This window comes from Emys orbicularis, chromosome 17 (genome assembly GCF_028017835.1).
Source record: "Emys orbicularis isolate rEmyOrb1 chromosome 17, rEmyOrb1.hap1, whole genome shotgun sequence".
NCBI lineage: Eukaryota > Metazoa > Chordata > Testudines > Emydidae > Emys > Emys orbicularis.
Window position 1 is genome coordinate 5,362,283 of NC_088699.1, and position 16,040 is coordinate 5,378,322.

General features: G+C 38.5%; 1 protein-coding gene across 1 annotated transcript in view; it reads left to right on the forward strand.

The window, feature by feature from the left end:
* Positions 1-152: 152 nt before the first annotated feature.
* Positions 153-16,040, forward strand: part of PPM1E (protein phosphatase, Mg2+/Mn2+ dependent 1E) — a 106,008-nt gene continuing 90,120 nt past the window's right edge. The window contains exon 1 of the mRNA XM_065418445.1: positions 153-445. Within this exon, the coding sequence (XP_065274517.1) occupies positions 153-445 (293 nt within the window). The remainder of the gene's footprint in view (positions 446-16,040) is intronic.

Genomic DNA, 16,040 nt, shown 5'->3' on the forward strand with positions numbered 1-16,040 from the left:
CCACCCCGCCCCCGCAGCGTGCGCGGTCCCGCGGGGCCGGCTCGGGAGCGCGCGCGCAGGGAGGCTGGCCGGCCGGCGGGCGGGCGGGCGAGCAGGGAGCTCTCTGCGGGCTCAGTGCTGATCCGCCGGCAGGCAGCCGGGCATGCGAAGCGATGGCCGCTGGCGGCTCTGAAGAGGAGAAGACCTACCGCCGCTTCCTGGAGCTCTTCCTGGGCGAGTTCCGAGGGCCCTTCGGGGCAGAGCCAGCCCCCTCGCCCCCCGCCGCCGGGGCAGAAGGGGAAGGGGCAGCCGCTGGGGAGGCGGAGGAGAGCGACGCCGCGGACCCCCAGCCCCCCACCCCTCCGCCGCCGCTGCCGCCGCTGCCTCGGCCGCTCTCCGAGCACATCATCGAGGAGGAGGTGGAGGGCGAGTGCCTGGACCTCTGCCTGCAGCAGCTCTACAAGTAGTGAGTGCCGGGCTGAGGGGGTCTGGGGGAGTTGCGGGGGGCAGGGCAGACCGGGCTGAGGGGGTCTGGGGGAGTTGCGGGGGGCAGGGCAGACCGGGCAGGGGCTGAGGGGGACCTGGGCAGACCAGGTGGGGTCTGGAAGGGGCAGTGGGACCATGGCAAAATGGGCGTGGCGTGGAAGGGACACTTTTGGGGGTACAGAGAGTAGGAAAGGGGGGACTAATGAGGGGCAGGGAGGGCGCTGAATGGCAGAACTCCACAGGGGAAGGGATTGGGGACAGGCCACTCTTGGTGTTGAGATGCCTAGGACAGGACAGCAGTGAGAGACCCATGGCTGCCTCTTCCTGTTCTGTGTCTGTCTCTCCCCCGTTCCTTTTGTCTCTTTCCTTCCATCATGCTGGGACAGGGAGCTAGCTGAAGCCGTGGGCATCAGTCTCTAGAGCAGCTTGGGTAAGGGGATAATATCTTATGATCCGGTGCCAGAGCAGGAAGGCTTCTGCCATGGCGTCTTGTTTGAGGTTTGAAATGGCATGTTCCCAACAGAAGGTTTGTAAATGTGGAATCAGCTGCCAAGAAGTTAGTTTCTAATGCAAGGGGAAAAAAGAGGCAATGTATTTACAGACCAAGAGGCAACATCAGGAGAAATCCCTAGGAGAAAGCTATTAGTGATCTTGGGGCTATTTGTACTGTCGGCCAGAGAGCTAGGAAAGCCACATATACTGTGTTCTATGCAGGGCAGAGGCAGTTTCCAGATCTGTGCTTTGTAAAAGACTAGACCATAAAGGGAAAGCACATGGGCCCTATTCTCAGTGTGAAAAAGTCGGTGGACTGAAACCTAAAGATCAGTTACCAGTGCTGTGTATTGTGTTTGACTTTGTAGGTTTGAAATAGGCATGGTTGTTAATGGTGTTTCTTTCAAAAAGAATCTTTTAAAAACTGATGGTATAGGAGGAGACAAATGAACCTGTGAAAATATGCACAGCACGCTGGGGAGCTTTCTGACATTGAGCTGATAATTGTAATGAAAGGTGTTACTCCATTGCGTGCACACACACAAAAGGAGAGAGAGAGAGAAAAGCAAGTTTTACAACTACATAATCCGCTTCTCTTAAATTCTGATCTGCCTTCTGCATTTGTGGATGGCAGGGACAGCAGAATGAGGACCATAAAGGACAAAGCTTTTCCATTCACACACCTCCTAACTACCTCCCAGAGAGTCATTCCTTTCAGTACAGCAGCAAATTCATAGAATGTGATAGAAAGGGTGTGAAAAGTCCTCTCTTCATTTTGGAAATACCTTTTTAAAAGCCAGACTTGTGCATGGGGAAAAAAAGGAAAAGTAAATCTCAGTAGGATGTGAGAAATAGGAACAGGTGATTTATTTGCCTTTTGGTAGAAATAAAGAGAGTTTAACAAATTATTGTGGGCCCAATTCTGTAAGCCCCTCTACGCTTGAATTCCTCAGTTAAGTCAGTGCTCGAAGAATTGGGCTCTATAGCACAATTTGTATGTCTCTCTTTTCAGACTCAGCAGACAAGAGTATTAAGCAAAAACATTCTGAAGGGATCTCTCGATCCTGGACTGATCTTTTGCTGATTTTTCACCTTTATGTATATCTCTTTATGGGCTTCAGAATGAACTGCTTTATAGGTGTAGTTTTGTTTCTGGTGACGGCAACGCAAAATCTCCTTCTAGCTACCTGTTTCATGAAGCAGAAGACAGCATCTGCCTCAAAACCAAGGGAGTACAGGGACTATGTTATTGCAATAGTCCTCTGTCTGAAGAGGTGTTACTCACAGTTTTAATTGTTAAACCTCCAATTTTTGCAAATGGAATTTCTGTATTAGATTATGCAATCATAACTGTAGATTTATAGCTGTTGTATATCCAGCTATGTAAGCTAGCATTTAAAATACATAAAAAAGCAATTTCTCAAAGTATTCACTCAAGCCCAATGTGATTACATTAAATATTGAGCACTAAAATGACTGAAATAGCTTTTTCTTAAGTGATGATGGCATATGAGGTAAGGGCAAGTAATACTAAATGGTCTTCAGATGTAGGTTGCACATTTTTAGTTTCTTAGCAAAAGAACCCCAAAGATTCTTTTAAACAAGCACATGTATAAAAAACAACAAACCAAAGTGGAATGATTTCCACTTGCAAGCTAAGGGCTCAATTCTGCAGTTGCTTACAGAGATGAGTAGCTATACTCATTTGAGTAAAGTTACTCACAGGCACAAATGGTTATGATGGTCTTAAACTCAATGTGAACATAAAAATGAAGTGATGTTTTACTGCTATCTCACTGGCAAGGAAGTATATGTTGTCAAGGCATATTTTCTGTGACTATAACTCTATAGTAGTTAAATGACTGGCTTGCATAATACGCAGTCAAGACCCACTACTGGGCAAAATTCAGCAGCTGTTTTTCAGTTATTTCATGCATCCTACTTTGTTCTTTTTTTAATTAGAGGGGGCATGGCTCAGAAATGAGATCATACCTCCTGTGATGACAAAGTATAGCAATTTTACCTTACTATGTAGCTCAGCCTCAGAAGAGCTCCTGTTTCGATTTTCTGCTGTTTCCTACCCTTACATTTCCTCTTGAAATTTCCAGTTCACGGTTTCTTTCTAAACACACCATATATTTGGAAAATTAGATCTATGTAATCTTTATATCTGTACTATTCACTTTCTGAATGATGCACATCAAACCGAGCAGTAGAAGATAAGGTCCAAGAGGGAGAGAAGCTAATAGGAGTCACTCTTTTGGAGCATGCATTGGAATGGTGGCTTTGAAAGTCTTCATCCATTTTCATATTCTGTTGTGTAACTGCTTGCTGATTGTGCAAAATGTGTATTTTGAAAAGTTTCTGCATAGGAACAAATAGTAAACATTAAGGTCCCAATCCTCCTCTCACTGAAATCAATGGCAACAGTCCAGCTGATTTCAGTGGGAGCAGGATCAGGTCTTAAGTCTGACCTTTTCTGGAAGTTTTTAATAGAAAGAGTGGTTAAAATTAGATGTACAATAAGTTGTGTATAGGAAAAAAATTAACGTTCACTATCTTAATACTAATTAAAATATATAACACATATTTATAAAGCCATTTCCTGCCAAAGCACTTGAAAAGCTGCACAAACCATGAAAACAACAGAAAGTATGTACTATAAAAGCAAACAAATGGATATTCGTAAAGTGGGTAGAGGGGTGGGGTGAAGAGAGAAGAATGAGCAGCAGACTCTAGGACCTGATCCTGTGCCCATTGAAGTCAAAGGCAAAGGTCCCTAACCCATGCCCTTCTAAAACTTCCTGTGTCAAACTTTAAATACAAAATACTAGTCTGATTCTTGAATAAGGAACTACAAACAGCAGTAAGTGAAGGATTGGTTTTCTAACAGACAAAGGGATGCTGTCTGTTTAAAAGTCATATGTTGTCTTTGGAAAGAACAAATGTTGCTGTTATGCCTTACAAAGTCAAAGAATTTAAAAAATCCAATTGACCTGTCACTGTGTGCTTTTGTATTTCTCAGCTTGGACAATAATAATCTTGGTAGTCACTTTCACTTCTGTTTATATTCTGTTTCAAGTTCTTAATGGTGCAATGCTCTGTTTTTTAAATTTGTTTAAAAAACAGTAGTTTTATTGGAATTAAAATATAGAAGAATTTATCTAGTCTCAACTTCTGTAAAAGCATGTTTTTACAAAATCTAAATTTTAGGCCCCATTTAACTTCAAAGTGACAATGACCAAACAGTTATTTTGAGGAACACAGAATGTTCCTTGCAATTTCTATCTTGAAAAGGGAAACATGTAAGCATTATCTCTTTACTTTCCTTTGCAGAAGATAAAGTATAAATGTGGCTAGTGAACATTAAAGGGATACTGTGGGACAGTTTAGACCCCAAGTTTAGGATTGACAAAAACAAGGTTTTAGAAAACCTAAGATCAACAGAAACATTTAATTAAGAGAGTGCAATTTATTTGTCCAAAAGTAAATACTATTATGCAATATTTGCAACCAAGACATTGCAGCATGAGGTTAGTGCTCTAAGAACTAGAAAGTCAGTTTGACTTAGCTGTTTTTAATTGTTCAAGTTGGACTGAGTGAATGTGAACTGTAAACAAACAGCATAAACAGTGACCATTTAACAGACATTTTAAACATTTCAGTTTTAATGATTTTGGGTCTTACTAGGTACACAGAAAAATACATTCTATAGTTTAATATTAGTTTACATCCAACTGTCTGTTTTGAAAATAAACTTCAAAGCAGCCATTTTGAAAATGTACCCCCATGGGAAGGGGTGATCTCCAGCTATCTCTTAAATAAATAAAGGTTCATCCCCCCCCTTGCTGTAGAGGGCAGATGTTGATTTCTTTTCTGTCTGCTGTGATATTAACCAATATTTTATTATCCTTATATCTATTGTAATCATCCTAGATAGTTACAACATGGCAAGCTTGTAGATATTTCAGCATTTCACGTTGTTCAGATGTTTGCGGTTCACTAAGATATTTTCCTCTGTTTTATGGCTTCCTGTTCTATACTGTAGGTTCTATTGATGATATAAAAAGCCTCCATCCATTTGCAATAAAGTGTTTGAATACAGGTAATGTAGTAGGAAATACAACTATAGTACTTACCCATCTCGTTCAGCAAAAAGATTGACAAAAGGAACACTGTCCCTTTTTAAGGGGTGACTTGTTTAATCCTTTGCCTGGTTTTAGAATAGAAATGATGATGATGTTTGCATGTGCTGACAGTAAATGGATTCTGTGGATATCAATTACGTCTGTGTTGGGAATTGTCTATTGATTGTAGAATGAGAGACTGACAGTCAACACCATTTTGGATTCTGTTTCCAGCTCTGCCACCAATTTGCTTTATAACCTTGGTTGTTACTTAATTTCCCTCAGTTTACTGCACTGTTGGATGAGTGTGATACATTGGGGGCTTGTGGCTATATCGACTCTTGATTAGAGCCCCTTTCAGGCTCAGGAATTGACTTTTAAGGAGAGTTGTGGGGGACAACTGTTGCCAAGAAAAACCCTGTCAGAATGGTTGGATTTGGAACAATGACAGGGAGTCATGGGGGAGCAACAGTGAGGCCCCTGAACTGGTGTGGAGGACTAGGACCTTATGCACATAGCTTTGGCCTCTACGGGATACCCTGAGATCTACATGATTTTAATACCAGAACTTCCTGCTTTTTCTTGGAGCGAAATCACAATGTCTCAGACGGAAGAACTGGGAGGAAACTGCAACTTCAGTGTTCTCATTAATTGAGAACTGTTGCTTCTCTTTTATGAGAGGTTAATTTTATCTCCTAATGAAACTTTGTCCTTAGGTTTGACAATAAGTGTTGTGGGCACAATTTATTAATTTATTTTGAAAATTATCATCATTTGCAAATAGGTTGTATTTACAGTGATGATGATAATTTTCAAAACAATGCTAATGAAGCATGCATATAAGGATTGTAGAAAGTTATGTTTACTTTTTCAAAAAGAGGTTAGGAAGATTTCTGCTTAACATTTAGGCAATATTAGTGAATGCAACCTCAGTAGTTTTGGCATATCTGTATCAAATCATTTTCATACAGGGAGATACAACACAGAATATCCTTCTAATGGCCACATGACACAGAGGGTACAGTATTGTATTTCTTTGATCTTGAAATTTGGGCTGAGTTTCCTCATTAAAACCCCAAATGTCCACATTCCTTAAATTTGTACATGGGGGATGAGGGGGTTTGCCCTGTAAAATGAGAGTTTTTCTAGGTTGCTACCAAAATATCTCCAAATCAAACCTTCCTTCTTTCCTTTTTATAAAAATGTGAAATTTTTTTGTAAGAAGACTTGTTCTAATTTAATCAAAATGAGATATATTTTAACAAAAAGGAACATCAGCTCAAAGTGAGTTAAGTATTGGAAAGATAAACTTTCATTTTGTAAGGACTTAGTGATATGGGATGGAATTTTCAAAAGTGCCAAAGTGAATTAGGAGCAGAAGTCCTGTTTACTCTCAAGGTACAATGGGACTTTTGCTGCTAAGTGACTTCGGTGCTTTTGATAATATCACCCATAAAAAACAGAGCATGGTCACAAATTGATTATAAGCCTATTACTCTACTGAAGGCTTCTGATAATACAGCAAACCTAGGGAGTGAACCTTATGCATCTTGTGATGGAAGAATCATGATATGACGTATCTGGTAGGTGTCTAACTCCTGTTACTCCCATTGAAGTTAATGGGATTTTGAATGTGTACTGACAGAAGAATTAATCCTATAGCAAGCACTATAGTCTCCTTTCAAGTCTCACATGAATATCATTAACACTAAGAGGAGTTACCAAGAAGTAATGCTCAGTGGTTTGAGTATTGGCCTGCTAAACCCAGGGTTGTGAGTTCAATCTTTGAGGGGGCCATTTAGGGATCTGGGGCAAAAATCTGTCTGGGGACTGGTCCTGCTTTGAGCAGGGGGTTGGACTAGCTGACCTCCTGAGGTCCCTTCCAACCCTGATCTTCTATTCTATGAGATAACTTCTGAAGAGTCGCATGTGGCTCCAGAGCTACAGGTTGGCCACCCCGACTTAGAGCCTTTCACCTGAGAAGCTCAATAAAAGTGCATTGTATTATTACTAATTATTATTACTGTTCATTAGAAATAAGTCCTCCAAAGGGTTTGTGCTTCCAGCTTTGTGCATAAAACACTTGTTTGGCCAGAATATTTTTACTTTAAAAGTCCTGATTATATTTGCCCTCTTCAGTGCTGAAACTACTTCCCCACATATGCATAGAAGTAATAGACCATTCAGTTGTAATTCTGAGGAGGGATTTTAGGTAATTTTTTCTTGACCCTCCAGCTAAACCTCCAGAGCGCTTTTAATAGGTATTGTAATGACTGTCTGTTCTGTTGTTGGAGTGTGCTTGTCTTCTTACTGTTTTTCTGCCAAACTGCTCACATGATTGCACTAAAAGCAAAAGCGGCTGTAGTATGCAGGAAAAATGGTATTGCCAATGTCTCCTTTTTCTGCTGTCACTGAGAAATTATCCTTGCTTTTCTATGTCACTTTTTCTCTGTGTTTTACTTTGTTTTTTTTCTCCTTTGTGATATTGTAGCTGGCCAGAAAAAAATGTTAAAAATTGGATGATATGGAATTAGGGTTCTAAAACATCTGATGCTCTTTGAGCCATGTTACAGACTGTCTTATGCAATTTTATCATGATTATGTAATGTGAGTGGTTATAAAAATAACATGTGTCCCAGGACAGTATATGTCTGCTTACAAGTTAGTAATCCATGACACATTACTAAAATATACCTCATTGTTGCCATAAACTATAATGTAGTAGTCTGCCTCTGGTTATTGTTTAACTGAAATATTACTATACAAATATTTTAGTGGCTTTAACATTACAAGATATTCAGTGAGCCTATAAAATGAATGCAGACTGCAAGCTAACTGTACAAAAATATTTCAGTTATGCCTTTTTTACTTCGTTAGGAAGAAAAAAATACACCCAGTTCTAATAAGGCATTTTGTAGAGAAGTAAACACCAGAGTCATAAATTAGAAATGGCAAGGAAAATAGCTGCCCTTGGGTACTTCAATAATTAATATTGAAATTGAAGACGTTAACTAGATTGCGGTATTAGCTCTGTTCATGTTTATACTGAATGGAAAACGTAGCTGCAGGCAATTAATGACTGAACAACCCAAGGTTTTCAAGCTCTGGCACTGCTCATCAGTTCTGAACTTTGCATGGAAAGCTTCTAGCTATCCAGTGGTCCAGCAGGATTGAAAAGCTGCCTGCTGCTATCCCTCTGATCATAGGAAAAGCTTGCTTGTGTCTAGGCAAGTCTGAATTGGGAAGCACTTAGACTTGTCTTTTTCTAGCAGATTTTATTACAGGAAGGGAAGTGTGCTATAGATTGGATACATTAGTGGTCAGCCCTCCACAAATAAAAACAGGAATATTAAGATCCAGTCCCCATATAGCATAATCTTTGCAGTATTTTTGTTGGCCTTTTTTCTTTTAGGAACAATCCAATAAATTCATTACCCAAATTTGATGCAAGTTCAACTTCTCTTGCTGTATAATTTACAGTAAAGAATTGGAACTTTTCATCTCATTTGAGAACACCAGCTTGTATAGGCTCTATATTTCCAAAATGATGTGTTAACTAAAAAGAAAAGCAACATATCAGAATAAAAGTTGGCATCTTAATTCCCTAGCCAAAGCTCTAGGGCTCTGCTGTCCCCTCAGGCTAAGAGTTTCTTACTGAGGTACAAACCAACCCCTTAAAAAAGAGAGCGGCAGGTGATCCTTAACTATAGTTTTATTAATACTGTACTGTATGCTTTATAAGAGCTCAGCTCCAGGATGGATTTTCTTCCCCTACTGCCCCAACTTGAAGGGATAGATGGCTAGAAAGTGATCTATTCTGGTATTTAATTAATAGTTACACTTCTTTCTTATTCTCTATTTCTCTACAGAGGAAGTAGTAGGAGACTATAATTAACCCATCCAAGTGTATCATATTGGCATGGAAGAAGTTACTGTTGCATTACTCATTGGTTTGGGATCGAAGATCTTTAGTCCTTACCAGTTTTATAATTGGATAATAATGTTAATACAACCTTATTAAAATACTTTAATTCTCATTTGTTTTTTTTTAAAAAGAGAAATTTTGCTTATGATTTTTAAAACCTTTTAGGTGACCTGAAAATTAGGGAGAAAGTAGGAACCGATGTTCATTTCATACAAAATTATTTGGAAATGCAACAAATTTTATGTAACTTTTTTCTAATTCCAAACTTTTTGTTCAATTCTCTCCCACTGAAATCTTTAGAAATATTGTCATTGTCTTTAATGGGAGCAGGAACGAGCCCATTGTTTCTCTATCTAAAAAGTAAAAGTTCAAACCCTACATCCTGTGCGTAGGAAGCACAGTATATCATCAGAATATTAAATATTATTATTGAACTATAGCTACCATGAACCTTTTGTCTTCCTATTGCAGTAGTGCCTAAGGGCCCTAATCAGGGATCAGGGCTTCATTGGGCTAGCAACTGAATGAACATATGCCAAAACATGGTTCCATTCCCAAAGACTTACAATATAAGTAATCTTTGTACTACTGTTACTTTCTTCTGTTGAGCATGAGATATCTAAGTGTTACAATAAAGCCTCTACATTGACCAAAGGAGAGGCGTCAAGAGTTCTACTTATCTAAAGATTGATAGAGACATACTGGTATGTTCTGAGTAGATATGGCTTCTATTTATGGAGTAGTGGATTTTTCACTTGAGTTGTCCTAGCCCACATTCCTGAACAGTTCAGCTAAATATTTTATTTAATTGTAATCCATTGCTCAGAGAGTCAGAGAAAGAATAACTAAACAGACCTAGCCATTACAAGGTGAGTTTAATTGTTAATGTTTTTCCAAAAGTATGTTGTTAAATCATAAAATTTGAGAAGCTTAGAGATATTTACAACAGATTTTACACGGAGGGTCCATCAGCTCAAGCTTCATTTGGAACACAGGATGTTTGGTGGATACCGTTACAGTGCAGAAATCCTGTGGACTACTATGGAAGACTATTTTAAAGTTTCAGAAAGCAGAAAAACATTAAGCTGTGCTACCAGTACATAGGAGGGGGAGGGATAGCTCAGTGGTTTGAGCATTGGCCTGCTAAACCCAGGGTTGTGAGTTCAATCCTTGAGGGGGCCACTTAGGGATCTGGGACAAAATCAGTCCTTGGTCCTGCTGGTGAAGGCAGGAGGCTGGACTTGATGACCTATCAGGGTCCCTTCCAGCTCTACAAGATAGGTATATTTCCATATATTAGGAGGTGCCTCAATGAGAGACAAAGGAGGAGTGGAGACAAATAGAAGTAGTATTCACTTGAGATGTGGTCTGCCAGAAAGGAGCTAAACTTGTGGTTTGTCCAGGTTCTGGAGGACTAAAGTAAAGTTGAGAGACCTACTGTTGCATTGGGACCTTTCTTGAGAGAGAAGGAGCAACCTTGTATTTTTCTGCCTGACCACATAATGAACATTGGCACAAAGAAAAGCCAGTCATTCTCTTATCTTCCCTTAAACTCTCCTCCCCCCCATGTTTGGACTGTGTGTGCTCCATAAAGATAATTCTGTAACTCTTTACCATCTGCACAGAAGTTCATATTTTACCCAAAGTTACTGAACACCTGTGCAACTTCCATTGAAATCTGTGGAGAAGAAAAGGTGTAATTTAGGAGAGAATTTGGCCCAGAGTGTACCATCAGGCTAGCTGGTTGAAAAGGAGAAGTGAACCTGCATTTACTAATCTGATCCTCTTCCCCGGTGCATTGTTCATTAGAGAATAAACTTGAAATGGTTTAAGCTTTTCTCATTGGTGCTAACCTTTCTTCAGTTTCACTGATTACAAATGACCCAAATGATCACTTAAAATATTTAAGATCTTGTTAATTAATTGTATGTTAGTTTTAGAATAACAATTTTGGATATTAGTATGAACGGTATAGTCCCTCACAAAATGAAGTATTTTCAGATCACATGCATTTAATCTTAAATCCTGTAAAACAGGCATTCCACACTGATAGCTGTGCTGACATATGTTGCCTTTTTTAGTAAAGGAATCAAATAGAAAACACACAGAGCAAACAACAAATTGAGTTCTAAATCTATCTCCTGGGATTAGAGAGAAAACTGTTTTCTCTAGATTAGGTATTGATCTCTAAAGGATTATTGAATGTCCTAAAATACTTTCCAACAATAAAACCCACCTCTGTATTGTGGGGGAGGGGAGAAGTCCAAATAAGGAATTAAAAGACGCTTTCTAAATGATGGGATACCAGCATTATACAGTAGTATGCATAAACACAGAACACATTTCTGATTTGTTCTTTGCATGTCACCTAAATATTATTGAAAATTTAGCACAGAATTCATTTATTTTAATTGTCTGATTTATGAGCTAAATGTTTTCTTATTAATAATCAAAATGAGCAGATTCGATATCCTTTCAATATTTTTGTTGCCTTGTTGGTCTCAGGATATGAGAGACACAAGGTAGGTGAGGTAATATCTTTTATTGGAGCAATTTACTGTTGGTGGATGCTACAAGCTTTTGAGCTATACAGAGATCTTCTGGTCTCTCTCCACCTTGTCTCTCTCAGACTCAGTGTGTAAGTTTTTGTACAGATTTTCTTTAAGACCTGGTTTGTATAAAAGTTTCAAATACATATCTATAACTTTAAATTATTATCTTCAGAAAACTGATGCAGCAACATACAGTAGAACTTCAGAGTTACAAGCATCTCAGGAATGGAGGTTGTTTGTAACTCTGAAATGTTTGTAACTCTGAACAAAACATGGTTCTTTCAAAAGTTTACAACTGAACATTGACTTAATACAGCTTTGAAACTTTACTATGCAAAAGAAAAAAGGTGCTTTCCCTTTATTTTTTTTAGTAGTTTACATTGAACACAATATTGTACTGTATTTGCTTTTTATTTTGGGTCTCTGCTGCTGCTGATTGTGTATTTCTGGTTCAAAAGGAGGTGTGTGGTTGACCAGAGTTTGTAACTCTGGTATTTGTAACTCTGAGGTTCTACTGTAGTTCCCAACTCTACACTGCTACTGTGGCATTGGACAGCATGTTACTACCGGTAGTTATGAATGTGTTCATAGCTGAAGATATGTTATAGAGAAGATGTTAAATTCATCCCTTACCTCTACTTTAGAGTCTTTTTTTATTTTTTTGTTTTGGATTCCAAGCTCTGATCTTTTCCTTACTTACAACATTTCCATTTCCAATTCTATTCTGTTTGGTAATGCAAAATGTCTGAATATGGTGTCATCCTATTTACTACAGAATGGCACAAGAAATTAAATCGGGAGCGCACACTTGCAAAAAGCCATTAAGTAGCAAAATTTGCCAGGGGAAAAGTTAAATATTTATATATTTTTTTCAGTTCTATGGTTTTATTCAATTGTTGGATCTCTTTCCTGCAAATACTTTAAGTCCTGAGCATATATTTTGTGTGTTTTAGGTTTTACAAAAAAATACTTTTCTCTTTGTGTGTCATCCTTTTATTTATGACCTTGGAGGATAGTGGGAAGTCAAGCATACATTAGTCAAAAAAGCGCCCAGTGAAATGAAAAGCAGTGTCATCTGACACCTAGAAACTCCATTATTTAAAATACTGCAGTTACTTTGGAGATACTATACCAGTGCATACACAGATTTGGGCACAGGCAATGGCTTGTGAAGCCTTTTTTATTTATTTGTGGACCTGAAGGCTTGACCTAGTAACCCCTTCATCACAAAATTTGTATACTGTTTTTGAAATGTGGTACTCCTTCAGAATGGAATACACAGTTCAGAACATGCAGGTGACAAATGTTGTTGTTTTTCTAGAAACAAACCTATTTTTCCTTGCCAGGGAAGCAGGCTGGAATATGGGGCACTGGTAGCAACAATTCTGTTTAAAACAAAAACAAAAATAAAGAGCCTCCCCCTCAGTTCATCTCCCCTTCCTAGAATGTGTACTTTTTGTAACTAAATATTTACTCCACTGTGCACTTGAAATTATTCACTGGATAGTGCTGCACCTTGTTTCTGTTATATTCAGTATGAAATCTAAGTTGATATTGGACAAATGCATTTGCAAATAAATCAGCCACTAGGATTCCCTAAAGTTAAGAGTTTGGCTTTGTCTACCAAAGTTTAAGATTAGACAGTGTGTTTAAAAATCAAGAGAATTCCTTTCAGAGGTAGATATCACAGAAAAACATCTGTTGAGAATGCACAGAAAGGAAGATGAATGCATTAATGAAGCAGTGTTCAGCATTTCAAAGCCACTGTTTTAAAATATAAAAATAAGCTACCAAGAAGAGTTAGGATTAAAAAAGTAGAAAGGGGAAGAAAGAATAGGCTAATGCCACAACTTTAGATAAAAATATGGCACCCATAGTGTTCACTAATACAGTAAAATCCCCAAAGTACCAACAAATGGTAGAGGTTCCAAACCTTTAAGTTCCACAGAGTCCCAAAAAGGAGATTGCCTGTTTCCTTCCCTCCTACCTTCATGGAGTGGTTGCCTGCCTGACAGTATAATGGACATAGGAAATGTGTAGAGATTTCTGGAAGCTAACCTTTTCTAATTCTTTCATAGTAGACTCACTCCAGGCATCAAATGTTGGTTCTGTCCTACTGTAGCTACTATTTCTTTGACCTGTTACTAGGCTGAGGCAAGATCTCTGGGTTCGTTTCCCCATCACCATATTACTTTTGGATCACATATAGCTCTGATATTTCCCTATCCCTTTTATCTCCCTATTGATGCACTCTAGCCACTGTCAGGGTTCTGTTCAGAGGGGCTCTTTATGCTGCACTGCAAGCTACTGGGGAACGATGAGAAACAGATTACAACCATCATTCTTTTTTTCCCAACCTACAAATGTGTTCCTTTGTTTCCCACTGGGAAAAGTTTGTGCCTGCTGCACTGCCCAGGTAACCAAAATCAAGAGTTGTTGAATGCTTCTTGGAAGGACTTCTCAACAGATAGATTAAACCAGAAATCAAGAACTTCAGTAGATTACTGGAGCACATAATTTAGAACTGTTCATTCAGATTATTTTAGAACAGTGACTCTCAACCTTTCCAGACTACTCTACCCCTTTCAGGAATCTGATTTGTCTTGTGTACTCCCAACTTTCACCTCACTTAAAAACTACTTGCTTACAAAATCAGACATAAAAATACAAAAGGTTCACAGAACACTATTACTGAAAAAATGCTTATTTTCTTATCTTTACTATATAATTATAAAAAATCAATTGGAATATAAATATTGTACTTACATTTCAGAGTATAGTATATAGAGCAGTATAAACAAGTCATTGTATGAAATTTTAGTTTGTACTGCCTTTGCTAGTGCTTTTTATGTAGCCTGTTGTAAAATTAGACAAATATCTAGATTAGTTGATGTACCCTCTGGAAGACCTCTGAGTACCCTCAGGGCTACACGTACCCCTGGTTGAGAACCACTGTTTAGAACACTTATAGGCCTCAGTCAAAGTACACAGTCCTTGGACTTGGAGGAGAGCAACAGCTTTGGCAGATTACCCTCTGGCACAGATAGTGTGAACAGTATGTCCCAAATGCCTTGCCAGCAATAAAAGCAAACACAAGGCCTGTCAGTGGTATAAACAGGAGCAATGTAATTTTGTCATGTCTATGCCCAGCTAGCACATAGACAAGACATCATCCAAAAGGTGCTAAATCAGTTGTTATCTGGATGTGCAGAATTAAACCTATTTTCTAAAAGGTTCCTATTAAAATGGGAATACGAAGCTGCATTTTTATAGGCTGAAGAGGATGGAAACCTAGCTTGTTAAAATTAGGTAATTATCAATAAGATCACTTATGGGAAATAATAATTAGAAGTATATGTACATGTAAATACATGCACCATATGTACCCAATAGCACAGATAAAACAATATGTGTGTGAGTTATCCTGATGGTTTCACAATGTGTTTTGTAGTTCAAGTCAGAGTCTTGCAGTATGTGAGAATTTAAGCATGGAAAGTTCTAGAATTGAGGAACTGATTAGACACGAGGAAACTGATAAAACTGTTAGAGAAATATAGTTCTTTAGAACTGTAAAATTGTTCTAATGAAGGAGTCAAGAAGACAGGAAAGGATAGCAAAACTGTAGGATATGTTGTTTTACCAGAAACAGTATCTTAATTTCATACATAGGAAAATACACCTACCTAAACTGACTATTAAAGTATGTAACTGTACTATAACTCACAAGTTAAATCAACACTTATTTTTCTTTACATTTCCCGCAGCTCCACCAATGAAAACACTAATGTATGGTGGCTGTTAGTGTTTTAATCACTATATCATGTAATATGATTTAGAGCTGATATAGGCAACGTGATGAAAAAGTGATTGCAGAGGTCTGTCTAAATTAGCTCTCCCATTATTGCCACCAGCAGCATAACTACAATTCTGGGTAAGTTTAAGTAAAATGCTAATGTAGAAAAGACCACATATGGCTGTGTTCTGCATTCTTTGCACACCCAACCAAAGTCAAAGTTTTGTGTGAGTAAGGAATGCAGGATCTAGAAATTTAATATTATACATAAATGTGCTACTTGCCAGGGAATAAACTAGCATGTTCTGTGATTCAAACTCTTAGGCTGCAGCAGTACATTAATTCATTACCATGCTTTTGTTCCCATTTTCAGTACTGGAGGAAGCAGAATAGCTGGCTTTACTTTTCTGTTCTGTGAATAAGGCAGGCCAAGTGCATAAAACAGGGCAGCAGGCCTGAGTAAATTTAACATCAAATAAAGAATGACTTAAGAAAAAAATATCCAAAAGACACATTGAGGAAGAAAATGCATCAACATCAGTTTAAACAGCTGTATAGTTAGAGAAACATACTTACTCAGCTAATAGGTAAAGGGTCAGTTACTCCCTTGTGTCAAAGACCTTACTGAATCCTGAATAAATGGAGAAAGGTGGTAAAAGATGAGATCCTAAGCAAATTAGAAATAG